Genomic DNA, 27,626 nt, shown 5'->3' on the forward strand with positions numbered 1-27,626 from the left:
CCTGGAAACCATTATGCTAATATGCTTAATTATCACAGTAAATCAATCAACATTATACTTGATAAACACTTGTAGATATTTTCATGAATTACCACTACATACCTGTATCTGAAAACAATTCTTAGTTTAGAACAAAGTATAAAGGTGCCTCCAGTATTTAATATAAGCTGTTCCAAGCACGTCTTATGCAAAAAAATATGAAATGAAAATGAACTAGGTTAAAATGATTTTATTTAATTATTCAGCAAGAGCTGCCTTACTGATTAAGTTTACATTTTCCCTCTGGGATTACTAAAGTACTGTATATCAAAATTAAATTTCTTACTATGGAATTTACTGCAGTATTAGAAGAAACGTGAGCCACATTTTTACTATGGTACGTACCTTTTCCAAATTCGTAGCCCATTTTGACCATCAGCTTTGAACCAATACCTCTTGTGTGAGCCTCCCAGCCCCCAAAGCCTAAACCACAAGAGGAGGTCCATTCATCTGTCACAGCCGAAGTAGAATCAATTACTATAAAATATTAAAAAACTGTTAGCCAATTTTTAATGACATGAAGCTTTGCCTAGTAAACAGAACATGCCAGTTTACAAATTAATCAAAGAAATAAAGAATATCTTTATCCATTGTGTTCTACAAGATCAAGATGGCAAACAATTGTTTACATATGCTTTTATATCTGGGCATTCTTGAAATAAATGAGTGAACTTTAACCTGAAAAAGACTTGGGTACCCTCAGTACTTCTTCGGGTAACAGTACAGTATTACAGGATGTTTCAAGCATGTATATCCTAAAAGGTAAGAAATACTGTATATACTACAGTACCTTTAGCATAGGCTGAATCATCTCCTATTTCTTCATCTTCTGACTCTTCTGAGGAAGAATCTTCTTTTCTTAGTGGGGGAATAATGCAGTCAGCTTCAACTACAGCCTCTTTCAGCAGAAGTGAATCAAATTTGACTGTGTAATAGCCACTGTCAATGTCTAAAAATATAAACAAGAGGAGACAATGTTATACTTTTGTAATAAACATTTGATGACTCTTTTTCACCAAATTTGATTTAGATATAGTCAGAAAAGCACAGATTTTTTCCAAAGTATTATGTCTTAATCAATGTTAGATAGGCATAAAATATTTACAATAACAGTGGCTCTGAGGCTAGAGATCGGCACTGGCAATCGGAAGGTTGCCGGTTCGAATCCCGTAAATGCCAAAAGGGACTCTGTTTTGTTGGACCCTTGAGCAAGACCCTTAACCTGCAATTGCTGAGCGCTTTGAGTAGTGAGAAAAGCGCTATATAAATGCAAAGAATTATTAATAATTAGTCACTCGTTTACAAGATCAGAAAATGTTTTGTTCTAATTACCAGCAGTGTACACTTGGCTCTAATTTACGTCCAAGTAATGTGAAAATACCGCTGGCTTGGGAGGGAAACCTCAGAGTCAGTTTAATTATCCACAAGTTTTGTGCTTTAAACATTTGCATAACAGCACAACCTTTAATGCTGGCAGGATACCAGATCCCATCTTCATGCCTGACTAGACAGGATGATCCAACCTCCAGAGAACTTAGATCAGATTCTTGGAAATGACGGAGTTCAGATACTGCCACCACCTCCCCATGAGAAAACCTAGGAGAGAATTATTGCATATATGAAAAATGAAACCACAGAGGAAAACTTTATTTTAGAGTCTCTGACACAGATATTATAAATGATTTGTTGTATTACTATTGTCATGTGTACACAGTACAGTACATTAAATGGCCAAGGTCCAGCTTACTTGTCTGAACTTATCGTGACTTACAAACATTAAGTTCCCAAGATGCCGGTCTGCTTATGATTCCAAGGATTAATAAAATAACAGTGGGAGGTTGAGCTTTTAGTTACACTGTAGAGTGGTCTGCCTGCTACTATAAGAGATGCCCCTCCGGTCTCAGCTTTCAAATCCCAGCTGAAGACTCACTACTTCAGTTCAGCACACCCTGACTGGAGCTGCTGATTTACTGTACAGACTGCATCTCTGTTGTTAGTCATTAGCACTAAAACATAAGTAACACGATATTTAGAATTTGTTACTAACCCTCACCTATTCTGTTTCTCTTGTCGGTACTCAAATGTGGCACTTGGTGCCATGGTCCACCTGCCAAGTTGTTTTGCCTGCCTAAGGTAAAGTCATCCCTGATGGTGGATCACAGGAATTGTGGGAAAGAGGGAACCTTTCATCGGATTAGCGCTATGTCAGCTGTGGAATGTCCAAATGGGGGAGGCAGCTTGATGGATGAGGTCTCCAGGACTCTAAACAAATCCAAATCATATTATGTGATATCATCTACTGTTAAATTCTGCTCCGTACTTCTAAAATTTTTATTTCTATACTGTATTGAGGATTTGTTCTGTTTTGTGTATTGTATTGTATTGTATTGTATTGTATTGACCCCCTTCTTTTTGACACCCACTGCACGCCCATCCTACCTGGAAAGGGGTCTCTCTTTGAATTGCCTTTCCCGAGGTTTCTTCCATTTTTTTGGGAGTTTTTCCTTATCTTCTTAGAGAGTCAAGGCTGGGGGGCTGTCAAGAGGCAAGGCCTGTTAAAGCCAATTGCGGCACTTCTTGCGTGATTTTGGGCTATACAAAAAATAAATTGTATTGTACAGTGAACTTCGTATTGTATGTCTGATGAACACGCAACCCAGCAAAAAAAAAGTTTAACATTAGAAAAGGTGCAGGTCAATGGATTACAAAGTATCTAAAGTCAGTCACTCGATAAAATATGCAATTGCTTAAAAAAATTCTTTTGAAAAAAGTAGCCGTTTGGACTAGCTGCCCCCTGTTAGCAATGGCATACCAAAGGTTTGGGGAAAAAACATAAAAAAAAAAATTAAGCCTATTTGCAAATGAGGCCTGCCTACAGTATCCACAGGAAGCAAATGAAATAGTTTAAAGCAGGAACTTTCAATCTTGAACCTGCATAACATATATAGCCCTTATCTGGCCACGGTGGGTCCAGCGGACCCATTTGTGCATTTGGCCAGAGGTCCTCGCCAAACCCATACCCAAAGAATTAAGAAAATATCGTAATTCGTCAGTAACCATATATACCACATAAAACTAGCAAAAAAAAAAAAAAAATTCTGTGATGTTGTTAACGATGTAAAAAAATTTTTTTTTTTATTGTACCGACGTAGACGGCCAATTTGGGTCCATTGGATCCAAAGCAGCATTTCCACATTTATGCATAAATGACATCATATTTTTAGTCATTTATAATTAGCAACAATTGTCAGGTGAGCAAACAGTTTGCTATGAATCCAACAGTCTGTTTATGGCGCTTTTCCACTGCATAGTACGGCACGACACGGTTCAGTTCAGCTCACTTTTGGGGGGTTTTCTACTGGGAACAGTACCTGGTACCTGGTCCTTTTTTTAGTACCACCTCAGCCGAGGTTCCAAGCGCGCCGAACCGTTACCAAAACGTGAAGTGTAAACTCTGCTGGTCACTGATTGGCCGGAGAAAATCATCATTACTGCGTCACTGGCTATTCTTTTCTTTAAAGGTACACACACGCGGAAGTTTGTGTCCCGTCTCTCCATCGCTGGACGCAGTTTGTTGCATAAGTGGATGAATGTTTCTTCAGACATTCGAAAATTCTCCAGCCACTGAGTGTTTGTAAAACCGGAAACAATCACATCCCACCACTCTGAAGCACGGTTAAATGTCCAAACAGATGGTCTGTTGCGGCGACTTTTGCAAAATGTGGAAGATCTGTAATATACAGAATCAGCATTTTAATGTTACACTGGCAGTTAAGTTATGCTTTGCAACAGTGATAAAAGTTAGCTAGTGATGTGCTTTTTTTAGATGCTTACCCTTGCGCGTCGTCGAGCTAAAGTGTTGTCGTTGTCTGCGTGTTGTTGTAAAAGTTCCACGGTGTCACGGCAGTAGAGGCGGCGCAACTATAACGACACGTGAATAATCCCGCCCACTCTAAAGCGGTACTAAACTGCAGTCGAAACGCAAACCGAGCCGAACTGAGCTGAACCAAGGTGAGCTGTACTGAACCGTGCTGTGCCGTACTATGCAGTGGAAAAGCGCCATTAGTTACATACCAAGTGCTAACATACAGTGGGATGCAAAAGTTTGGGCAACCTTGTTAATAGTCATTATTTTCCTGTATAAATCGTTGGTTGTTACGATAAAAAATGTCAGTTAAATATATCATATAGGAGGCACACACAGTGATATTTGAGAAGTGAAATGAAGTTTATTGGATTTACAGAAAGTGTGCAATAATTGTTCAAACAAAATCAGGCAGGTGCATAAATTTGGGCACCGTTGTCATTTTATTGATTCCAAAACTTTTAGAACTAATTATTGGAACTCCAATTGGCTTGGTAAGCTCAGTGACCCCTGACCTACATACACAGGTGAATCCGAGTATTTAAGGGGGTCCATTGTAAGTTTCCCTCCTCCTTGAATTTTCTCTGAAGAGTAGCAACATGGGGGTCACAAAACAACTCTCAAATGACCTGAAGACAAAGATTGTTCACCATCATGGTTTAGGGAAGGATACAGAAAGCTGTCCCAGAGATTGAAGCTGTCTGTTTCCACAGTTAGGAACATATTGAGGAAATGGAAGACCACAGGCTCAGTTCAAGTTAAGGCTCAAGTGGCAGACCAAGAAAGATTTCGGATAGACAGAAGCGGCGAATGGTGAGAACAGTCAGAGTCAACCCACAGACCAGCACAAAAGACCTACAACATCATCTTGCAGCAGATGGAGTCACTGTGCATCGTTCAACCATTCGGCACTTTACACAAGGAGATGCTGTATGCGAGAGTGATGCAGAGGAAGCACAAACAGAGCCGCTTGAGGTCTGCTCAAGCACATTTGGACAAGCCAGCTTCATTTTGGAATAAGGTGCTGTGGACTGATGAAACTAAAATGGAGTTATTTGGGCATAACAAGGGGCGTTATGCATGGAGGAAAAAGAACACAGCATTCCAAGAAAAACACCTGCTACCTACAGTAAAATATGGTGGTGGTTCCATCATGCTGTGGGGCTGTGTGGCCAGTGCAGGGACTGGGAATCTTGTCAAAGTTGAGGGACACATGGATTCCACTCAGTATCAGCAGATTCTGGAGACCAATGTCCAGGAATCAGTGACAAAGCTGAAGCTGCGCCGGGGCTGGATCTTCCAACAAGACAACGACCTGAAACACTGCTCAAAATCCACTAAGGCATTCATGCAGAGGAACAAGTACAACGTTCTGGAATGGCCATCTCAGTCCCCAGACCTGAATATAATTGAAAATCTGTGGGGTGAGTTAAAGAGAGCTGTCCATGCTCGGAAGCCATCAAACCTGAATGAACTAGAGATGTTTTGTAAAGAGGAATGGTCCAAAATACCTTCAACCACAATCCAGACTCTCATTGGAACCTACAGGAGGCGTTTAGAGGCTGTAATTTCTGCAAAAGGCGGATCTATAAATATTGATTTCATTTCTTTTTTGTGGTGCCCAAATGTATGCACCTGCCTGATTTTGTTTGAACAATTATTGCACACTTTCTGTAAATCCAATAAACTTCATTTCACTTTCAAAATAATGACTATTAACAAGGTTGCCCAAACTTTTGCATCCCACTGTAACAGTCAACGAACAACTGGTGGCTTTTCGAGGACATTGCCTGTTCAGACAGTATCTCCCATCTAAACCAGAGAGATATGGGATGAAGATATGGTGGGCACGTGACTCGGGAACATTCTACCCACTCAATGGCATACCATACATAGGCAAGGAAACAGTCAGAGCCGCAGGTCTGGGGAGACAAGCAGTTAAGAAACTTGTTGATCCTTACGAAGGGAGCAATCGAAATGTAACATGCAACAATTACTTCACTGATCACGAGTTAGCTTTGTCACTGTTGTCTAAAGGGCTGACAATTGCTGGCACTGTAAGAAAAAACAAAGCATTCATACCACTGGAATTTCACGCACGTGCAGACAGGCCAACCCAGTCATCTATATTTAGTTTCACCAAAACAATGACACTAGTGTCATAAGTGCCAAAACCAAGTAAGGCTGTTATACTGCTTTCCACTATGCACCATGACAGTTCAGTCAAAAGCTAACAAGCCAGAAATGATCACGTCCTACAACTCGACAAAAGGGGGCAGTGGACACACTTGATCAGGAAGTTCACCAGCACATGTGCAAAAGGCGCACAAACCGATGGCTCTTTGCATTCTTTAAGAACTGCCTGGCTGTATGTGGCATTGCAGCTTTTATCATATGGACTTTAACTTATCCAGACTGGAACAAACAATGTCACCCCAGACGCCGAATGTTCCTAACTGAGATCAGTGAAGCATTGGTTCATGCTCATATCACACGCTGATCAACAATTGGTTGCACAGATCAACACTTAGTGTTATTGCTGTTCATTCATCCCCACATGAACTGGATGATCAGCCGGCGCCAAAGCATCAGAAGAAGAGTCGCTGCTACCTCTGTGTCAAGGACAGGAAGTTGTGATGAGTGCGACAAGCACGTTTGCAACGAGCACAGTGTTTCACGTCGGTTGTACAATAAATGCAATAAGCCGTAACAGTACAAAACTTGTTGGATTGTCAAAGTCAGAAAACAATAACTGCTATTGTTAAAATCTGATCCATGTTGAGTTAGGAATTGAGCTCATTGCGTAATGTTTTTTTGCAAAAAAAATTATGTGAATTTATCACTGACATTATATAAATGTCGATATTTTGGTGTGAATTGGTTTATTATGGGCACACTTAACTAAATGCTTGTAACTGTTAGTACAAAATTCCATTCCTAAGACATATAATGCTGTTTGATGGTCAGAAATCATCGTTTAACAATGATAGGTCCGTCTGACCCACCTTGGCCATCTACGTTAGGAAAATACCTTGGCTGGACACTGTCCAAAGTTGCACTACTATGCTTTCATACTGGAAAGAAAAAAAAAGTGACGGGGTTTTTGGGAAATGACATTCTTTATAGCAGTTGTCTCGCTTAAAAATGGAGCAACTGGCCCTGCAGAGAACATCTGCCAACTTTGTCAAAATCTGAAAGTTATATCAAAGAATGATAGGGCAAGATGTTTTAAAATGTAATTCTGTACTTTAATTATGCTGTGATTTCTGGTCAAGTCACATTTTAGATACTAAGAGCATCATTTCGTCTTTAATGGCACATTTTTATCTAATTTTTGTTCCGTTTTCATCATAGAAAAAATGTTGTTGACAAGTATTTTTCGTCTTCATTTTTATCAACAAAATTAACGCTGAATTGGTGATCGGTATTGTATTAAAAAAAATGACATACAGTGATACCTTGGTATTACATCCGCTTTGGAATAAGTCCAACTTGGTATACGTCCTGTTTGGACATGAAACATTTTGCTTGGTATACAACCTTTGCTTGGAATACGACCTCTCTCTTGAGACAAAGCCACGACTGCCCATGAGCGTCAGTACGCCAGTTGCTAGCATTCAGTGAACAACCCGCGCTATAACTCACTGTGAATTTTCACGGGACTTTTGTGTTTTTTCTCGTAAATTTGAATTGATTGTTGAAAAGTATGAAGGTGGCATGCGTATCTGAGTTAATCCATCCATCCATTTTCCAACCCGCTGAATCTAAACACAAGGTCACGGGGGTCTGCTGGAGCCAATCCCAGCCAACACAGGGCACAAGGCAGGAACCAATCCTGGGCAGGGTGCCAACCCACCGCAGTCTGAGTTAATAATTTTGCCTTTATTTCTCATGAAAAAAATTCATTTGGTTTACGTCCTGTTTGGTATAAGTCAAAGGGTCTGGAACGGATTAAGGATGTATACCGAGGTACCACTGTAATTATATATAAAAATAAAATCCAATGTCTGTCTGCTTTTCACGGAAGAACTACTTAATGGATTTAGATATTTTTTTTTCTGTAATTTGCTTCAACATTCCGGTTGATTTTGCGACCTCTTGATGACCTCGTTGCAAACGTGCTTAAGTATCATAGTTTGCTTGTAGTACCGATTTATTTCTGCGAATCTGAGAGACATGTGGCGGGGCAAAGGTGGGGTGGAAGGGCCTCTTTACTCACGCTCCAGCCTCTGTGTGTTCCTTACCTCCGCTTAGTTAACGAACGAGAGAACTACATAACAGATTTAGATTGGGGTTTTCTTTCTAGAATTTGCTTGAACATTCCGGTTGATTTTGTAAGCCTCTCTCATCGCGCTAAGAATCATAGTTCTTTTGTAGGAGTGATGCATTCGCACTAATCCGAGACAGAGACTGCAGGCCGAGGGAAGCATGATGTCAGGAGTGGGGAGCTGGGTAGGGCCGTCCACACTGTCCTGTTTCACTACTATGTGGGCGGAGCCACGGGGGACAGATAGTATTTTATATATATATATATATATATATATATATATATATATATATATAAATACTATGTTGTTGGTGATTCCTTACTCGGCCAGGAGTCCATACTGGAAGGACAACATGGAAGGAGCTGCAACTCGGCCCGAATGGTTAGCAATCCTTATAACAGTCGGGCTAAAAAGATAATGAATGAACTGGGCAAACATGGATGCCTGAGGAAGTTCATTCCCCCACATGGTAGGTGGCAGTGTCTTTCCAGTTTGGTCCCAGTTAGGACTCCCGCAGGTTTGCATAGGAGTTGGAGTGTAGAAAAGCAGCCCTGATGCGGTCCTTGGGTGCCACAAGAGGGCACTGCAGGGGAAAGGATGCCCAGAAGTGCTCCGGATGACATCCGCTCTGACAACAGAAGCTTTCCCGAGTCCTGTTTAAAAGAAGCCCGACACTTCTCCTCTGGGAATCAGAGTCGGAGGGCAGCGGGCAAAACTCACTTGGAGAAAGGAATGAGAGAAGAACCTATTGATAGCGCACACCCTTGTGTTGAATTGGCTGGTGCTGGTTGACAAAATCCTTTATTCGATTTTAAAGTTGTGTTGGGTGCTATTGTGTATGGACTTTGGGACCCTTGTGGTTAATAAAATATGTATACAGTATATGTATAAAGGCGCTTTTCCACTGCATAGTACGGCACAGCACGGTTCAGTACAGCTCACCTTGGTTCGACTCAGTTCGGCTCAGTTTGCGTTTCGACTGCAGTTTAGTACCGCTTTAGAGTGGGCGGGATTATTCACGTGTTGTTATAGTTGCGCCGCCTCTACTGCCGTGACACTGTGGAACTTTTACAACAACACGCAGACAACGACAACACTTTAGCTCGACGACACGCAAGGGTAAGCATCTAAAAACAGCACATCACTAGCTAACTTTTATCACTGTTGCAAAGCATAAAATGAACTTAACTGTCAGTGTAACATTAAAATGCTGATTCTGTATATTACAGATCTTCCACATTTTGCAAAAAAGTCGCCGCAACAGACCATCTGTTTGGACATTTAACCGTGCTTCAGAGTGGTGGGATGTGATTGTTTCCGGTTTTACAAACACTCAGTGGCTGGAGAACTTTCGAATGTCTGAAGAAACATTCATCCACTTATGCAACAAACTGCGTCCAGCGATGGAGAGACGGGACACAAACGTCCGCGTGTGTGTACCTTTAAAGAAAAGAATAGCCAGTGACGCAGTAATGACGATTTTCTCCGGCCAATCAGTGACCAGCAGTTTACACGTCACGTTTTGGTAACGGTTCGGCACGCTTGGAACCTCGGCTGAGGTGGTACTAAAAAAAGGACCATGTACTGTTCGCAGTGGAAAACCCCCCAAAAGTGAGCTGAACTGAACCGTGTCATGCCGTACTATGCAGTGAAAAAGCGCCATTTAATGTGATACATACAGCTTAAGTGATTTCTCCATTCACTTTTAGGGAGCTATCACTTCAAAACACCATATTCTAACTGGTCAAAAAATTAAATAAATCGCATTTTAACTATTCAAAAAAAAAAAAGTTAAAGATAACTGTATTAATATAAACTGATGCAATAAGAGCTACAGGCAATGCAGTGACATTGTGCCTTTAAAATGCCTCTTAGATATTTAAAATCATAGTTTTGACTTGTTCAATTAAAACACATTTAAGGAATTTGAAATTCAAATCATAATTAGTCAAAATGAATGTGCAATCTCTAAGGGAAAGCTGGATACAAGTCAAAAGGAAAAATGTGTCAGTTTCTACTCATCAGATTGGAATTACAAATATTTGCACTTTAAACACTGACTAATCAAAATGTAACATTACATGTTTGAATTTCAGGTTTTGAATAATGAAAATGGAATTACAACAATGGGAAGAGTCTGTTAGCTATCAGCAATTCAAACTCTGACAAGTCAAAACGTAACTAAGGATAAATCCACTTGAAAGCTCAAAAGAGAACATTCTATTAGTTGCCACTCATCAAAATGGAATCACAGATGTCTGCAATTTGAATTCTGACTCATTAAAATGCAATTGTTGATATCTACGATGGGAACTAACAGGAGTCAGTAAATTTTAAAAACAAAGTCCAACAAAACCAATTCTGCTGCTTGGTTCTCAACAGCTAACATCCGGCTCCAAGTCCACTTGACACGTTACCGTCTTTTGGGTTTCTATTTTTAAGCATGCACACTTCTGGTAATGTAATACATCGTCTTTTACTTTACATCTGTGTTACATGAAATTTTGTATTTGTGGTTCCTGTCCACTGTGAAAGGTGCTATACTACTGTAATTACCATCAAGGTTTGCACAATTGAACTCATCATACTTTAATTGATGCCAATGTAATGTTCAAAGGGAGGATCCCCGAATTTAGAATAATTTTAGATTTTTTTTCTATCAGCAGTTATAAAATTAACTTATTACCTGCAGTTTTCCATAAAACGGCATTTGTCGTCAAGAAAAAACGGGCATGGCTTCATGGACTTGTGTGTTGGATAAAGGTACAAGACTCTGACTTTCGGTTCGGTGTCTTCTGAATACTCTGCTCCAACCACCATAGCATTGTGATATTCCAGTGTTCCCCAAGTGGTGCGGTAAGGAGCTTGGACTTTCATTCCACTCATGGCATCACTGTCATCATCGTCGTCACTAATGCCGAGATCAGAACAGTTATGATCTGATGGCTCATTCTGATCACCTAAAGGTTGAAGTTTACTGCTGTCAGGATGATCAGGTTCTTCAATAGCAGCATAGAAAGCAGCATACTCGTCATCAATGGAGCTTTGAGCTTCGTCTGCTTCCCTGAATGTCAGCTGCGAGTTCGATGCCTCCAAGCTAGCAAGAAGATTGCTCTTTTTAAGGGAAACGAGACTGGCTTCAGTTAGTTCAATCAGCTGTCGTAAATCGTCTTTCAGTTTTAAGAGATCTGTTTCTTGTGAAGGGTCCAGTCCAGCACTCAAGGCGGCTTCCACCTGTTGCAGCTGAATGTTGTATGTTTTAATCGCTGAGGCTAGGCTCTCTTCATCCATCCTGAAAAATGACGGCAACTTTTACCTTCTGAAAAGAAATGGAAAGAGCATCATGAAGAGTGTTTGTCTCTGCTTTCTGCTAACTGAAAACTAGAATCAGGGAAAGGTAAATAGTTATGCAAATAAAATCTTTTTTTTTTTTTGGCTGAACAGTGCGATTAGTCAAATAATGTAAAGTTGCAGTACTGTGGTCACGGGGTTGGCACTGCCTCCTTCCAATGTCCTGAGCTGATGTGTATCCTCCAAGGTTTCACTTTATACTTGTTGTCTGTGTCAGTACATTACTGTTTTCTACCACTTACTAAAAATGTGTATTGTAAATTAATCAGCAAAATTCAGAATTTAAACTGTGGTGAAATAAGTAAATTTGTGAAATTTGTAGAAGGTGCTAAACTTGGAGGAACAGCAAACACAACAGAGGCAACAAAAGACTTGGACAGCTGCAAGAACTGGGCAAACATTTGGAAAATGCAGTTTAATGTAGAAAAGTGCTTCACGGGAGCAAAAGGAATCCATCCATCCATCCTCTTCCGCTTATCCGAGGTCGGGTCGTGGGGACAGCAGCTTGAGCAAAGATGCCCAGATAGATGCTGCTATGCACCTAAAATCTGGAATAGCCTGCCAATAGGAATTCGCCAGGCTGATACAGTAGAGCACTTTAAAACACTGCTGAAAACACATTACTTTAACTTCATTTTAATCTTAATTTAACTTAATCCTGATACTCTATATGTTCAATTTCCTCAAAATAACTATTCATGGTGGCTCTAAAATCGCTACTGACCCCTACTCTCTTTTCTGTTTCTTTTTCCGGTTTCTTTGTGGTGGTGGCCTGCGCCACCTCCACCTACTCAAAGCTTCATGATGCTCCAACAATGATGGACGGATTAAAAGGCAGAAGTCTACGTGACCATCATCATCATCAAGCTCTACCGTGAGAACCCTAAATCCAAAGAGGACTGTTTCATTTATGTTAGATAGAATGCCCAGAGGGGACTGGGCGGTCTCATGGTCTGGAATCCCTACAGATTTTATTTTTTCTCTAGCCGTCTGGAGTTTTTTTGTTTTTTCTGTCCCCCCTGGCCATTGAACCTTACTCTTATTCGATGTTAATGTTGATTTATTTTGTTTTATAATTGTGTCTTTCATTTTTCTATTCTTTAATATGTAAAGCACTTTGAGCTACTGTTTGTATGAAAATGTGCTATAGAAATAAATGTTGTTGTTGTTGTTGCAGACTTCCCTCTCCCCGGCCACTTCTTCCAGCTCTTCCGGGAGAATCCCAAGGCGTTCCCAGGCCAGCCGGGAGACATAGTCCCTCCAGCGTGTCCTGGGTCTTCCCCGGGGCCTCCTCCCGGTTGGACGTGCCCGGAACACCTCGCCAGGGAGGCGTCCAGGAGGCATCCTGATCAGATGCCCGAGCCACCTCATCGGACTCCTCTCGATGCACAGGAGCAGCGACTCTACTCTGAGCTTCTCACCCTATCTTTAAGGAAAAGCCCAGACACCCTGCAGAGGAAACTCATTTCAGCCGCTTGTATTTGCGATCTCGTTCTTTCAGCCACTACCCACAGCTCATGACCATAGGTGAGGGTAGGAACACAGATTGGCTGGTAAATTGAGAGCTTTGCCTTATGGCTCAGCTCCTTTTTCACCGTGACAGACCGATACAGAGCCCGCATCACTGCGGACGCCGCACCGATCCGCCTGCCGATCTCAAGCTCCATTCTTTCCTCACTCAAAAGGAATGTCAATTATAAATACAAGATGGAAGACACTGTACTAATCTCAACGGTTGTTCTACTCTTGTAGCATTCTTTGTGTCATCTTGTAAAACACTTTGTGTTACATTGTGCTATATAAATACATGCTGCTGTAGAGGAAGTGACAGCTGAAAAGGATTTAGGGGTTTATACTGACACAAGACATCTTCATCATCTAAGCAATTAAAAATGCAAATAAAAATGGCAATATAGTAAAAACTAATTAATTAGTTAGGCCTATATCTCTGTGCCCTGATGCCTCTCTGATGTGACAAAGCAGGCATCAAACAAATAAGAATGGGCATTGTAAAATTTATACATTTTATAAAAAAATTTATAAACTATAAAATCCAAAGAGGACTGTTTCACTTATGTTAGGTAGATTGCCCAGAGAGGACTGGGCGGTCTCATGGCCTGGAATCCCTACAGATTTTATTTTTTTTCTCCAGCCGTCTGGAGTTTTTTTTGTTTTTTCTGTCCACACTGGCCATCGGACCTTACTCTTATTCTATGTTAATTAATGTTGACTTATTTTATTTTCTAACTGTGTCTTTTTTTCTTCTATTCTTCATTATGTAAAGCACTTTGAGCTACATTTTTTTTTGTATGAAAATGTGCTATATAAATAAATGTTGTTGTTGTTATACATAGCCTTGATTTAACATACACCAATCAGCCACAACATTAAAACCATCGACAGGTGAAGAGAATACCACTGATTATCTTGTCACAATGGAACCTGTCAAGAGGTGTGATACATTAGGCAGCAAGTGAACAGTCAGTTCTTGATGGTGATGTGTTAGATGCAGGAAAAATGGGCAAACGTAAGGATCTTAGAATCTTTCACAAGGGCCGACATGTGACGGCTAGACGACCGGGTGTTCCCAATATACTGTGGTTAGTACCCACCAAAGTGGTCTAAGGAAATATAACCAATGAACCATCAGCGGGGTCATAGGCGGCCATGGCACACTGATGTGTATGGGGACTGAAGGCTAGCCCGTCTGGTCTGATCCAACAGTACAGCTACAGTAACAGAAGTATCTGAAAAACTTAATGCTGGTCATGAGAGAAAGGTGTCTGAAAGCAGAGCTTGTTGCTTAGCCGCATAATGGTCACAGCACCAGTATGCCACTGAATGCTCCTACATTGGACATGTGAGCATCAGGACTGGACCATGGTGGCTTGGTCTGATGAATCACGTTTTCTCTTAGTTCACGTAGACGACCGTGTCGCTTACTAGCGAAAGGCGGTCAGCTAGTGGAGTCAGCGTGATGCTCTGGTTAATGTTCTGCTGACATTCATGCAGATGACCGCGGCAGATCACGTAAACCCCTTCACTGAAACAGTATTCCACGTTGCCTCTTTCAGCAGGGTAATTCGTCCTGCCATATTGAACAAACTGTTCAGGAATGGTTTGAGGAACATGATAAAAAGTTTGAGCGGTTGTCTTGGCCTCCAAATTCCACAGATCACAGTCCGATCAAGCATTTGTGTGATATTCTGGAAAAACAAGTCCACGGAGGCCTCACCTCACAACTTACAGGGTCTGGTGCTAACGTCTTGGTGCAGATACCACAGGACACTTTCAGAGGTCTTGTGGAGTACATGCCTAGATGGGTCGGAGCTGTTTTAACACCACCAGGGAGACTTTCACAATATTAGGCAGGTGGTTTGAATGTTGTCACTGATCGCTAGTTCAGTTCACTACGCAAGTTTTGAAAGTCGGTCAGCTAAGTGAAGTTCTAAGAGCTCTGCCTTCACTCCGCATTATGCAACCACTAGAATCGTGCAAGGCAGTGCTAAAAATAAAATTGTATTTCCTAAATAATAAAACTCGTCTTTATGCAACTGATGTACACATAGGAAGAAATAAAATAATGTAAATAAAACTAGAACAAAGAACTGAAATATGAGTATTTAAATAAATAGATGTTATAATAGGATACATCAGAAGTAAGTCAAGTGAATTAATAGATCTACAAACCTCCAATGAACTCGCATTCCCACATTTGCCGGTTGCTGCTTTCACGACGACTCCACAGCTGAACCCACAAATCTGACCTCTAACCTTCCTAGAAAATACGGACGTTCTCCCGGTTCTGTTTCCGGTTAATCGCGAATTAGCATGGCCTCGTAGCATTTCCAGGAACCAGACAGCGTACACATGTAACTTTCCGAGCATGCGTCTGTTTTCTTTTTACTGGTAATTAAATAAAAAAAAGAAAAACAAAAGAAAACTTTGGCGCTGCAAATGTAAACACGGGTGCGCGTTTCCTGGAATTCTGGGAAATGTAGTCGCTTGCGACTTCGTTTCCCAGAATGCTTTCGTTTAAAGGAAGTGCATTTTATTTTTATAATGGATTGAGCGCTCCGGAAGGTAAGTAATTTACCAGGTTACCCGTATCACTTTGCTTTTAATTAAAACGCAGATGTTAATGCAAAGTATGTAACCTGTGTGTCAGCGAACTCTTTGATATTTTTGTGCTATTTCAATTTTTAACACTTGATCCTATTGACATGGTTTAAGTAATTGTCAAATAATTGCTGTTTGAAATGTTATTTGCTGATCTTGTCGTTTAACATTTAAAATGATGTTTCTAGTGTAATGACGAATTAGCGAGTCGTAGTGCTGATGCATGTTTTGGTTTCTGGCTCATTAACAGGATGTATACGCTGTTGTCTGGTCTGTATAAGTACATGTTTCAGAAAGACGAGTACTGCATTCTCATCCTTGGACTCGACAATGCAGGAAAAACTGTAAGTTAACAGAGCTAAACCATTTTATACAGTTCACAGTACATGACTAAAGAGCATAATTAAGTCTTTATTTAATGCAGATATGTGTCATATTTCCTCCTGACAGCCCACATATTTCGAGTTTGGCTGCTCTGTTCCACTCAGTCTAAATGTCTACTATCATTAAGTTAATACTTGTGCCTTTAACTTGGAATTTCATGATAGGAGTCGGTATACCCAGAAGAGAATCCACACCTTTGAAAATAAACGGACAGAGACTTTATATAACGTAACAGTTTTAGTGCATGTCATTTTAGTTCTTGAAACGTATGATTTACTGTGTAATCTGCCACGTCCTACCCTTCATCCCTTGGGCAGAGTGACGTTTGAAAGTAAAGACAACCCAGCTGCCTCACTGCCCGATGTGTTTGTACAAACTGATTTTATTTTTAAAATTATAAAGTATCTCTCTTTGATTTGCATGCATTTTGCAGACATTTCTGGAGCAAACCAAGACCAAGTTTAGTAAGAACTACAAAGGAATGAGCTTATCAAAGATTACGACGACAGTTGGTCTGAACAGTACGTATCAGAAAGTGTCTTTCATTTCTTTGTAGACACCCATATTCTGTCCATTTAGTTTTGTCTGTTTAACTATGTATTCTCAATATTTTCATACATTTTTCAATAAAACTTGATCATTAAAAAAAAAAACAAAAAAAAAACCTATGACTAATATCCCATTTTGATGTCCCTGGTGGTTTACTATATACTTCCACAACATGTCTGCAGCCATTCCACCTTCACTAAAGCTAAGCATGTTCCTGCCTGGCCAGTACTTGAATGGGAGACCATCTAGGAAAAACGTGGGTTGCTGCTGAAAGAGGTGTTGGTTGATGCCATTGGGGGTGCTTACCATATTGTCTGTGTGTGGATCACAGTGCCCCAGTGGAGTGGCAGGGACAAATTGGCACCATCCTTCTTCAGATGATACATTAAATTGTCATCTTGACTGTCTATGCGGTCAGAAAAGATCCCTGTGCATCTGTCCTGACTATATTTCCCATCATGACCTGGTCAATTTGGCCAGGCCCCCCAGTCTTCTCTCCCATCACCATCTAATAACTAATCTATGATGAGCGTACTGGCTCAAAAATGACTGCCGTCACATCACCCAGATGGTTGCTGCATATTGGTGGTGGTTGAAGTGGTTCCACACTGTCAATGTAAAGCACTTTGAGTGGGCTAATAAAGTGCTATACAAAAATTAATTTTAATATATAATCAAATAATAATACCCACACACACAATAGCTGTGCTACCCTTCTAAGTAGCCAACATGGGCCTCTGCATTAACATTTACCACTCATCATCTATTGGAATGTATTCTGTAATACAAATAGTAATAAAATGCATCACTACAAATGTTTATGGTGCGCCATCAGTTGGAACACAAATGCTATGCATGTTATAACTACAAATGTTTGTGATTCGGCATCTGTTGGAACGACACACAGGTGTGTGTGTGTGTGTTTGTATTTGTTTATATGTTTCTGTGTGTGTGTGTGTGTATGTATGTATGTGTGTGTATGTGTATGTATATATATATATATATATGTATATATATATATATATACATACATACATCTTGTGTATGTGATTCAGAGTTTAAACACATGGAATATGTCTGGCACCATGGGGTAGAATTTGTTAGTGGTATTCCATCACAGCTAGAGCAGACTGCTTAAGATTTTTGACCTGTCTGTGAAATTTACACATTTTTTTTTTCTTCACATTGAGGACCATGGACAATGGCAATGAGTGACAGAGGGTGGATGGTAGCACTTTAGGGACCTTCAAAACTTGACTTGATGTTATTTTGGAGAAATTGGGTGAATAGGATTGACAAGCTTTATTGGGCTGAATGACCTGTTCTCATCAAGAATAATTCTGATGTTCCTTTTTTTTTTTTTTATCTAGTTGGCACAATAGATGTTGGGAAAGCCCGACTTATGTTTTGGGATCTTGGTGGACAGGATGAGTTACAGTCATTGTGGGACAAAGTAAGTGGTAATTTTGCTCAAATCTGAGGTTTTCATTGTTTTTAAATTTTCTTCCATTTTAGTCATTCTGGTGTATGTTCAGGCAATTGTGTATGTGTGTATATATTTATATATACAGTATTATACATTGCAGATATTTGCATTAAGCATTATACACTGCTGATAATTGTGTGGTTACCTACCGGGTAATGCGTGTGGCTGGTCGGCCAGTTGGCAGACTGCTGCCGCGACATCTCATTTGCGAGAAGCAGATCATAGTCATGACGGGCACTAACGTCCAAGGCTTATTCCCCCATGATGAGCACCAATTAAGGCGAAACATGTTGTGTACTCTTTGTATTATTTGGCAGGTACTCTATATCTATCAGTTATACAGTGGGTATAGAACAAAATCACCCCCTTCGAAATATTCCCATTTTTTTGCTTTACGGCCTTAAATGATCCTTTATTAAACTCAGTATTTCTTGTTTTTTATTTTTTAGAATTCTTGTGAACTGTAGCTGTAATATCTTTCACTTGGATGTTATAGAATGCATTGAGTAAGTAAAGCTGGAAAAAATATTGGTTTGTGTGTTTTCATCTAAGGCTGTAAAGCAAAAAAAATGGGAATATTTCAAAGGGTGGATTCTTTTCTATGCCCACTGTATACATAAATATACATACACAAAGAGAGAGAGAGAGAGATAATATTTATTGATCCATCTAATAAAGTATTTATTTACTGAACTTCTGTAAAAGGCAACATTTCCCCCTGGGGATCTATCTCTAATCTGTCAAACACTCATTGAAAATTATTATTCAATTCCCAGGCTTAAATCCTACTTACAGTATATATGCAAGATTTTCTCTATGGTGGAATTCTCAGTATTTCTCTTATTGAATCATCTTCTGAATATGCACTCAATAAATGGTGTTACACGTAATAAGGAATCGATTGGTTTCTTTTTTAGACAGTCAGATGTCAGTATTTAATGCTTCTTTCTTATAGCTCCTGATTTACATTCCCACCCTGGTCAAGACAGTTTTTTCTGGAAATTCTGTTTTTTTTTTTGTCACATCCCTCAGAAAGTTGAACTCAATTTGCTTATAGTTTAAATGGGATCCCAATATATAAAATATGCATTGCAACAACAGTTATTTACTGTATATAGAATATTTTAATACAAAATAGTAGCTAACACAGAGTTGCAAAAAAAAAGTAAAAATTAGGGAAAAGTTATTTATAACAGTAAAGATAGTTATGGCCATCTTAATAGTCTAATATAGTATAAAAAAATATATTTTGTGGAACCCAGGGTGCGATCCAGCACCCCAAATACTCGACACAAACAGGCTCAGACACAAGTTGCAGGCACAGTACACTTTGTATTGGTGGATGCTTTTCCCTAGTAAGCGTTTCCCACCACCAACACAAGTACAGCTAAACACATAGCAGTACTTTTGTGTCGTCTTCTTCTCCTCTCTCTTCCTTTCTATCACTGTCTGTTATTGCCCTCCTCTACGTGTCCTGTGCTGTTATTTGGCAGATAATGTATCACATCTTTTAGCTGCTTCTCACAACTGAGAGGATGTGTCTGATGATTGCCGACTGGCTGACCAACCACAAGCGTTACCTGGTAGGCAACAACCTAAATAATCGGATTGCAATTCCAAACTAAGAATGTAATACTGTACACCGGTCAAATAAGTGAACCAGCCGCCATTGTGCAATGTCAGAGGCTTCACCTCAGGCGTCCGAGGTTCAATCCTTGTAAGGGGATGCAAAAATGAGTACTCCTGACGTGCGCCAATAAGGGCGAAACACATGATGTATACTTTTTGTATTGTTTGGCAAATACTGTATCATACATACAGACACACATATGTGTGTGTGTGTACAAAATATAAATATAAACTGTCTATTGTGTTTTAGTATTATGCTGAATCTCATGGAGTGATCTATGTAATCGATTCAACGGACGAAGAACGATTAGGCGAGTCTAAGAAGGCCTTTGGTATGTTCCACCTCTCTACTGGTCATTCTTTACTGCATACTAATATGTATTTTTTCTTATGGCTGTATATTTTTTGGCTCCAGTTGCAGTTTCAAACAAATATACTACCTTTTTCTTATATGAAACTGTTCAGTGGTGAGCAGTCTGCAGAAGTGAGTCACAATACAGAGCTGAAGATCAGTTGTTTACACTAAATTCACTTAATTGTATTATTATGAAGAGCACTTGTATTTCAAGTCACAGTGAGATGTATAGTATAGATATAGTAAAATGCTAACTTGCATTCTCTCTTTTTTTTTTTTTTTCTCTCCCATATTCCAGTGACCCTAAATTAGTAGTGTATCAGGGAATGCGAGTGTGATTTGCGGTGGCTTGTAGTCTTCTCCAAGGCCCATTCTTGCCTTGCACCACTGTTGCCAGAATAGGCCGTAGCTCTTGTGCAAATGAATCGGATTTACCGGATCTGAGAAGAGATCGAATGATTAAACACACATTTCTGAACACAAAACGACAAGTTAAAATAAATTAGTTAAGTTTTGTTAACACAAGCTATCCTGAATCTACATTATATGTTCAATTTCTTTTGATGCCAACATGAGCTCTGGTCAGTTATGGAGCAGTAGATTTTTTTTTTACTTTTTTTTTATTTGGAACATTCTCATAAATATTTCTTAATATAAATAGAATAATTTTGTACTAATCACACAGCATCGTTCGACACTATGATTTAGTTGAAACATAAGGACTTGCTATGGTTATTCTTTTTACTACAATTAATGAAAGCATTTACCTATCTCAGTTAATGTATAAATAAAAGCATGCGGTACATTTTTGGGTATTGTTGCATTTGTTGTGTAGTTTGAAGTAATATTTTAAGTATTTTAACATTTTTTGAAGACATTAATATTCACTGCATACAGAAGAATGACTGCACTTATTAAGGAATTGTTGTTTCTTTTAGAGAAGATGATAAGTAGTGAGGCTCTAGAAGGCGTCCCTCTGCTGGTCCTCGCTAACAAACAAGATGTGGAGGTGAGAACTCAAATGTTTTATAATGAGTTTTGTAATACAGAATAATTAATACGAGAAATGTCCACCTTTTTAAAAATTTAGGAAATTAGAAACTTATGCAAAAATGTCCCATCTTGTCACTTGCATACAGTTAAATCTGGCATAAGGGTCAGAATTTTGTGAAAGGTTTTGGAAACTGATGAACATCGGCAACTCATCTTTGTATGTCCATTCTCACTGGATGCAGCATGGGAATCGGAGCTGTGGCGGTACAGCTTAAAAACAGCTAGTATCTGCTGGTAGTACACTATTGTGTGCTCTTTACCTTTGTCTGAACATGAAGATATAAACCTTTTCATAGTGTATATATTTTTTTATACACTACATAACCAAAGGTATGTGGACACCCCTCTAAATTATCAAGTTCAGGTGTTTCAGCTGCACCCTTTGTTAACAGGTTCATAAAATCAAGTGCATAGTCATACAATCTTTGAATGAGTTGTACTGAAGTGCTCAGTGACTTAAAACATGATACTATCATAGGATGCCAACTTTCCCGCAAGTCAAGTGCATTTAATTTATGCTCTGCTAGATTTGTCCCTGTCAACTATAAGTGCTATTATTGTGAAGTTGAAACATCAATGAACATCAGTAGTTTAGCCAACAAGTAGTAGAGCGGGCCCACTGAGTGTTGAAACTCTTAGGGTGTAAAACTCCGTCCCAACAGAGTTCCAAACTACCTCCAGAACCAATATTGGCCCATGAACTCTGCGTTAGGAACTTCATTGCTAAGCAGCCGCTCACAAACCTGAGTTCACTAACGGCAGTGCCATGTGGCGGTTGAGGTGGTATAAAACACGCTGTCATTGGACTCTGAAGCAACAACATTTATTTATATAGCACATTTTCATACAAACAATGTAGCTCAAACTGCTTTACAGCATGAAATAAAATTAAGTTATTACAAAACATAAACAAGATTAGGCAATAATATTATACTGTGTGTAACAAAGAAAAATGGTAAGGTTGAATGGCCAAGAGGGCAGAAAAAACAAAAAAAAACACTCCAGTTAGAAAAATCTGCAGGGATTCTAAGGCCAAAAGACCACCCAGTCCCTACTGGGCATTCTACCTAACATAGATGTTCTAAATCAGTCCTTATGGTTTCCAGGAGAAGAAATTAATGATGATGATGGTGGTCATGTGGACATCTGGGACACCCGCCATTCAATCCATAAACACAGGGGGCAGCATTGTACCTTTATCGCCGCCACAGAAGAACTGGAAAAGACGGCAGAGATTAGTAGAGAATTGCAGAACCCAGAGGAAAAAAAATAATTCACTGCCCATATTGACTAACAGGGATACAGCTAAAAAGTAGCTATGAAAAAGCCATTTTAAAATAATATATTTCTACCAGTTTTTTAAAATTGTTCTACAGTATTAGCCTGGCGAATTTCTATTGGCAAAGTATTGCAAATATTAGATGCATAACAGCAAATGACCTCCTCACCACTTCTTTTCAGGTTGGCTCTTGTAATTCCAAGCAGACCTTCACCAAGCAGTGGAAACTGTGTTCTCTGGAGTGACGATTCATGCTTCACTATTTGGCAGTATGTGGATATATCTGGGTTTACCACCGTGGTTTCTAAACTCAGTCCTGGGGACCCACTGTGGCTGTAAATTTTTGTTCCAACCAGATGCACAATCGGCGATAATAATCGATAACAACTCATCTCATTTAATTAGCTGGTCGTTTTTAACTCTTCTCTTATTCTGCATTCAGAAAAACACAACAGTATGTATTTTACATTTATAAGACATTTAGAAATATTTCTGTTTTTTTCTAAAGCTATAAATGCTTAACTCTCTTTTGTTGTTTTCCTGTTGTTTCCTATTATTTTCCCCTTTTCCTGTGTAGTTTGCTCCTTTCATTTAACCCTTATAGTGACAATAAACACGGGATGATGAAAGAAGCAACGACTCCAGTGAAAGACCCGCTAGTTAGTAAATAACCATTTAAATAACCAGAACATCTGGACAAGTAGAACGAAAATGAGGTTGAAAATGCTGTTAACGACTTAAAAAAAAAAACATATTATCCATATAACTGCTAAGTACATTTTAAAAAAATCTACCAGGCTTAGTTTATGATTTCTACATTGACTCCAAAACACAGAGACTGGGAAATAATAACTCACTTAATTAGGCTAAGAGTCCAATGAAAAACAGAAATTGGTTGGAACAAAAACCTGCAGCCACAGGGGGTCCCCAGGACTGATTTTTGGGAACCACTGGTTTAGCATATGCCAGAAGAAGGTTACTTTTCAGTCTCCATTGTGTGTACTGTAACGTTTGGTAGGGGAGGGCTGCTTTCCACAGTTTGGGCTTGACCCCTTGGTTCCTTTGAAGGGCTCTTTTACAGCATACAAAGACATTTCTAGACAATGTCTGGGGTGGGGGGCTACCTTTTCTCTTCCAGCATGACTGTGTCTCTGTGCACAAAGCCAGGTCCGTAAAAACACGGAGGAACTCAAGTGACCTACACAGAGCTCTGACCTGGAGGAAATCAAGGGAATCCACATCTCCATCCTATTGAACACCATTGGAATGAATTTTAACGCCGATTGCGAGCCTCGTCAGTACCTGACCCCATAAATTCTCTTTTGGGTGAATAGGCAGAAATTCCCACAGACGCACTCCCAAAATGTCGCAGAAAGTTTTTCCAGAAGATTGGTGGCTGTTACAGCTACACAGTGATTGGTGTTGGTTGAAGTGGTTTCCCACTGTCTATTTAAAGCACTTTGAGTAGGTTAAAAAGCACTGTATAAATGTAATGATGGTTATTATTAAAGTGGAGGGGAGGGGCAACACTATAATAATGCCCATGGTTTTGAAACAAGATATCCTATAAATTCACGGGTAATCTATTTTGGGTTTCCAATGCTTTGTCTGTGCTGGAAACTCACACATAGGTAATATTAATTCAGTGATGGTAATAAATATGTGTAACAAAAGCCTTTACCACTTTTCACTCTGGGATACTACCCTTGAAGAATGTTTTGTGCTTTTCTGCTTTTTTTTTTAAATAATCAACCTTTTGTAATCTTATATTTGACTTTAATTCACAGAACTGCTTATCAGTGCCTGACATTAAAACAGCATTTAGTGACTGTGCACCAAAAATCGGAAAGAGGGACTGCTTGGTTCAACCCTGCACAGCTATTACGGGGCAAGTAAAGCTCAATTAAATGTATTTGTATGTTTGTTCTTGTAAATTGAACCTTATTTCTATTTTTGAACACGTTTCTTCTGTTCAGCTCTTTTTTGGGTTTCCTTCCACTGTTGCAGTTTTTCCTCAGTTGTTTTTTTTATTAAATTAAATACTTTTGATATCTTTCCACTGGTCTATAGGATAGTGTAAATTGAAGGAGTGCAGTTATTTGTAAAGGTGAAAACATCCATCCATCCATTTTCTAAACCCACTTATCCAGAACAGTATTGCAGAGAATTTGGAACCTTTACCAGTAAGCAACAGGCACAAGGCAGGAACAACACCTGCAAAGGGCATCAGAGTGAACATACACACACACCCACGCACACATACTATGTATCAAGGACCAATGTAGAATTGCCATTCCATCTAACCTGAATGTCATTAGACTGTGAGAGAAAACCAGGGCACCTGGAGGAAATTCATGGGGACACAAGGAAAACGAGTGTAACTCTCGCTGGGAACACACCTTGGTCTCCTTGTTGCAAGACAGCAGAGCCAACCAGTCAAAGCATAATTTTGTCTTACATTATAGATAAATAGAAAAGGCAATATGTAATAATAGATCGAAAAGGCACTGGGATTTTATTGATTGAAAACTTACTACCTCCTGAGGCAGACTTAACCATCCATCAACGCGGGTCCCCTTTCTGCCCAGGCTATAATGAACTATTCAAGGTTCAAGGTTCTTTTATTTGCCATTTGTGCATAAAACCAACAGTCAAAGCACATTGGAATTCTTGTGCAGAGTTCTGTCCGAGTCATAGTAACACATTAAAAAAAAAAAAAAAACCAGTAGAACAATATAATAAATAATATAGATTATACCAGCACTATACAGAAAGGTGGTAATATCCACACAAAAAAATACAATATATTGTAGGTATTGCACATTTTTCACTCGTCATTTACATGACAAGTGAAGTGAGGTAGTGTGAGGTTATTACACATATATTCAATAATTTTCTTTTCCCATCAGTCTGACTGTGGTGGGGAAAAAGCTATTGAAAAACCTTGTTCTGTGAGTGATGATGCTGTCCATTCTGCTGTGTCTCAGATTGTACATACAGTTTTTGTGTCTGAGCAGAGAGTGAGCTGGATGGAATGATTCCCTGATAATTCCCTCTGCTCTTTTCCGACAACGATGTGCGTACATAAAGTCCATGGAAGGAAGTTTTGTCCCTATCATCCTCTCCGCAGTCTTTATGACTCTTTGCAAAGCCTTCCTCTCTGCCTGTGTGGTGTTCCCATACCAGACCGTGATACCTGCGGTGAGAATGCTCTTTATCAGTCCTCTGTAGGCCTGGATGAGAGGACAATGGTTCAGGCCGGCTCTTCTGAGCAACCCAATAAAATATAGCCTTTACTGGGCTTTTTTCACTGTGGCTGTGGTGTTAAGAGTCCAGCTCAGGTCTGATGTAACCTGCAATCCCAGGAATCTGTGGCTGTCAGCCTTCTCCACATCAGTCCCTTTGATGATAAGAGGCTGTAGAGGGGGAGGATTCTTCCTGAAGTCCGATATTATTTCTGTTGAGGATGAGGTCATTCTCCTCTCTGACAGCAAATAACTGGAAATGAACCCGGAAAGAATAAACTTACAAATATATCAAAGGAAAGAAACTTGTAACATAGCACCATCTCTTTTGGAACTAATACATACTACAAAATACAAGTTAAGGAGTAAAAAAAGTAAGAAGACAGCAAAAAATGTGTTGTAAATCTCCTGAATGTGTTATATTTTTGTCTTAAATGTAGCTAGCATCAAGCAGCAATTTATTTTTTGCAGTTCTATTGATGATGTTAAACGCAAAAGCAAAGGAGGCAAATATATATATATATATAATAAAAATCTTGGAAGGAGACGATACGTGATTTTCTTGGAGACACTTTAACGTCCCGCATAAGGCAGTGAGACAAAAGGACAGCTGCTGTACAGGCTTTTAAATGATCGATGTGCAGCGCAACAAGCAGAACATGTAGCTCGGCAGCGGCAGCAAGACAGCAACTGATCGGACTGCATCTCCTTAGCGTGCGTTCAGCCCGCGAGCGACAGAGACATGAAGTGGCTGGCACATAGCGTGCCCTTAGGTGGGGTGGGCAAGTGTGAAGCGAGCAGAAGGCAATGCCCCCAGTGTGTATGTGTGTGTGTATATATAGATATATATACAGTAATCCCACCTCGATCGCGGGGGTTGCGTTCCAGACCCCCCCCGCGATAGGTGAAAATCCGCAAAGTAGAAACCATATGTTTGTATGGTTATTTTTATATATTTTAAGCCTTTATAAAATCTCCCACACTGTTTATAAATATTCCCTGCACAGTTATACAGCACAATCCCTTTGTATTCTCTTAGATATTAGGTAAGATTCATTGAAATTATGTAAAGACACTGTTTATATACAGTAAAACCTAAATATTATTTTAAAGATATCGAGTGTCTCCGTTATCACATATGTTACAGCCATTACAATAGACCGGCTACCAGCAATAAATATGTACAATGCAAGAAAAATAGTATACAGTAAATGTGTGTACAGTGATACTAAACGTACGTCCCTGTCCTAAGTACTGTAAGTAGAAAATTAATTATGGTTACTCACCAACAATGACACGATGACTTGTCCGATAACGATGAGTTTCATTTTACTGCACAACAAAGGAGAGCGTTACAGCCTTTAAAGGAGCCACTTCAGGCGACACTGTAGCACCGCCGTTATTCTTCTTCAATCCAAATCCCTAAAGCAGATTCCATCCAGACTACTGCCTTATTACTTCCACTTACAACTCGTTTTGCACCCTGGTTAAAAGGACACTGCGGTCGTAGATATTATATTCCTTTCCTACTTTTTAAATAAAAAGAATCGTAGCCTCATTGATGCTGTAATCGCGTCCTACAGCGGTGTAGCTTTTCCCTTCTTTCAACAAATCCAAAACGTTTACCTTTTCGGCAATCATTAACATCTTCCGTTGGCGCTTGGGAACAGACCCTGAAGCAGTAGCAGGATCGTTTTGGAGCCTTAATGAAGGACTTGACTATGCACAAAGATAAACACAAAAGAGCACAAAAGTTAACTCTTTACACAACGAAACACGTTGATGCTGAATGAGCAAGACAAGACTTCCTGGTTAACACCGCATTCAGCACACAGGAACTTCATTGCATGCTCTGATTGGTTAGCTTCTCGGCCATCTGCCAATAGCGTCCCTTGTATGAAATCAACTGGGCAAACCAACTGAGGAAGCATGTACAGGAAGTAAAAAGACCCATTTCCGCAGAACCTGCGAAGCAGCGAAAAATCTGCGTTGTATATTTAGTTA

At 39.7% G+C, this 27,626-nt stretch overlaps 2 protein-coding genes across 5 annotated transcripts in view; one reads left to right on the forward strand and one right to left on the reverse strand.

The window, feature by feature from the left end:
• The window catches only part of zgpat (zinc finger, CCCH-type with G patch domain), a 58,777-nt gene extending 43,355 nt beyond the window's left edge, over positions 1-15,422 (reverse strand). For all 3 annotated transcript variants that reach the window (XM_039767408.1, XM_039767409.1, XM_039767407.1), the window contains exons 1-5: positions 15,214-15,422; positions 10,859-11,491; positions 1,502-1,635; positions 830-988; positions 385-516 (exon numbers count right to left, since the gene is read on the reverse strand). In XM_039767408.1, coding sequence (XP_039623342.1) covers positions 385-516; positions 830-988; positions 1,502-1,635; positions 10,859-11,463 — 1,030 coding nt within the window. In that variant the 5' untranslated portion in view covers positions 11,464-11,491; positions 15,214-15,422. The remainder of the gene's footprint in view (positions 1-384; positions 517-829; positions 989-1,501; positions 1,636-10,858; positions 11,492-15,213) is intronic.
• Positions 15,423-15,516: 94 nt separating this feature from the next.
• The window catches only part of arfrp1 (ADP-ribosylation factor related protein 1), a 22,762-nt gene continuing 10,652 nt past the window's right edge, over positions 15,517-27,626 (forward strand). Inside the window, exons 1-7 of one of the 2 annotated variants that reach the window (XM_039767410.1) lie at positions 15,517-15,606; positions 15,893-15,986; positions 16,460-16,547; positions 17,946-18,028; positions 19,941-20,022; positions 20,984-21,054; positions 24,165-24,265. In XM_039767410.1, coding sequence (XP_039623344.1) covers positions 15,894-15,986; positions 16,460-16,547; positions 17,946-18,028; positions 19,941-20,022; positions 20,984-21,054; positions 24,165-24,265 — 518 coding nt within the window. In that variant the 5' untranslated portion in view covers positions 15,517-15,606; position 15,893. Of the gene's footprint in view, positions 15,607-15,647; positions 15,672-15,892; positions 15,987-16,459; positions 16,548-17,945; positions 18,029-19,940; positions 20,023-20,983; positions 21,055-24,164; positions 24,266-27,626 lie in introns of those variants that run through there. The other variant, XM_039767411.1, reaches the window with a different exon arrangement.

Source organism: Polypterus senegalus, chromosome 10 (genome assembly GCF_016835505.1).
Source record: "Polypterus senegalus isolate Bchr_013 chromosome 10, ASM1683550v1, whole genome shotgun sequence".
In the NCBI taxonomy this organism is placed as follows: domain Eukaryota; kingdom Metazoa; phylum Chordata; class Cladistia; order Polypteriformes; family Polypteridae; genus Polypterus; species Polypterus senegalus.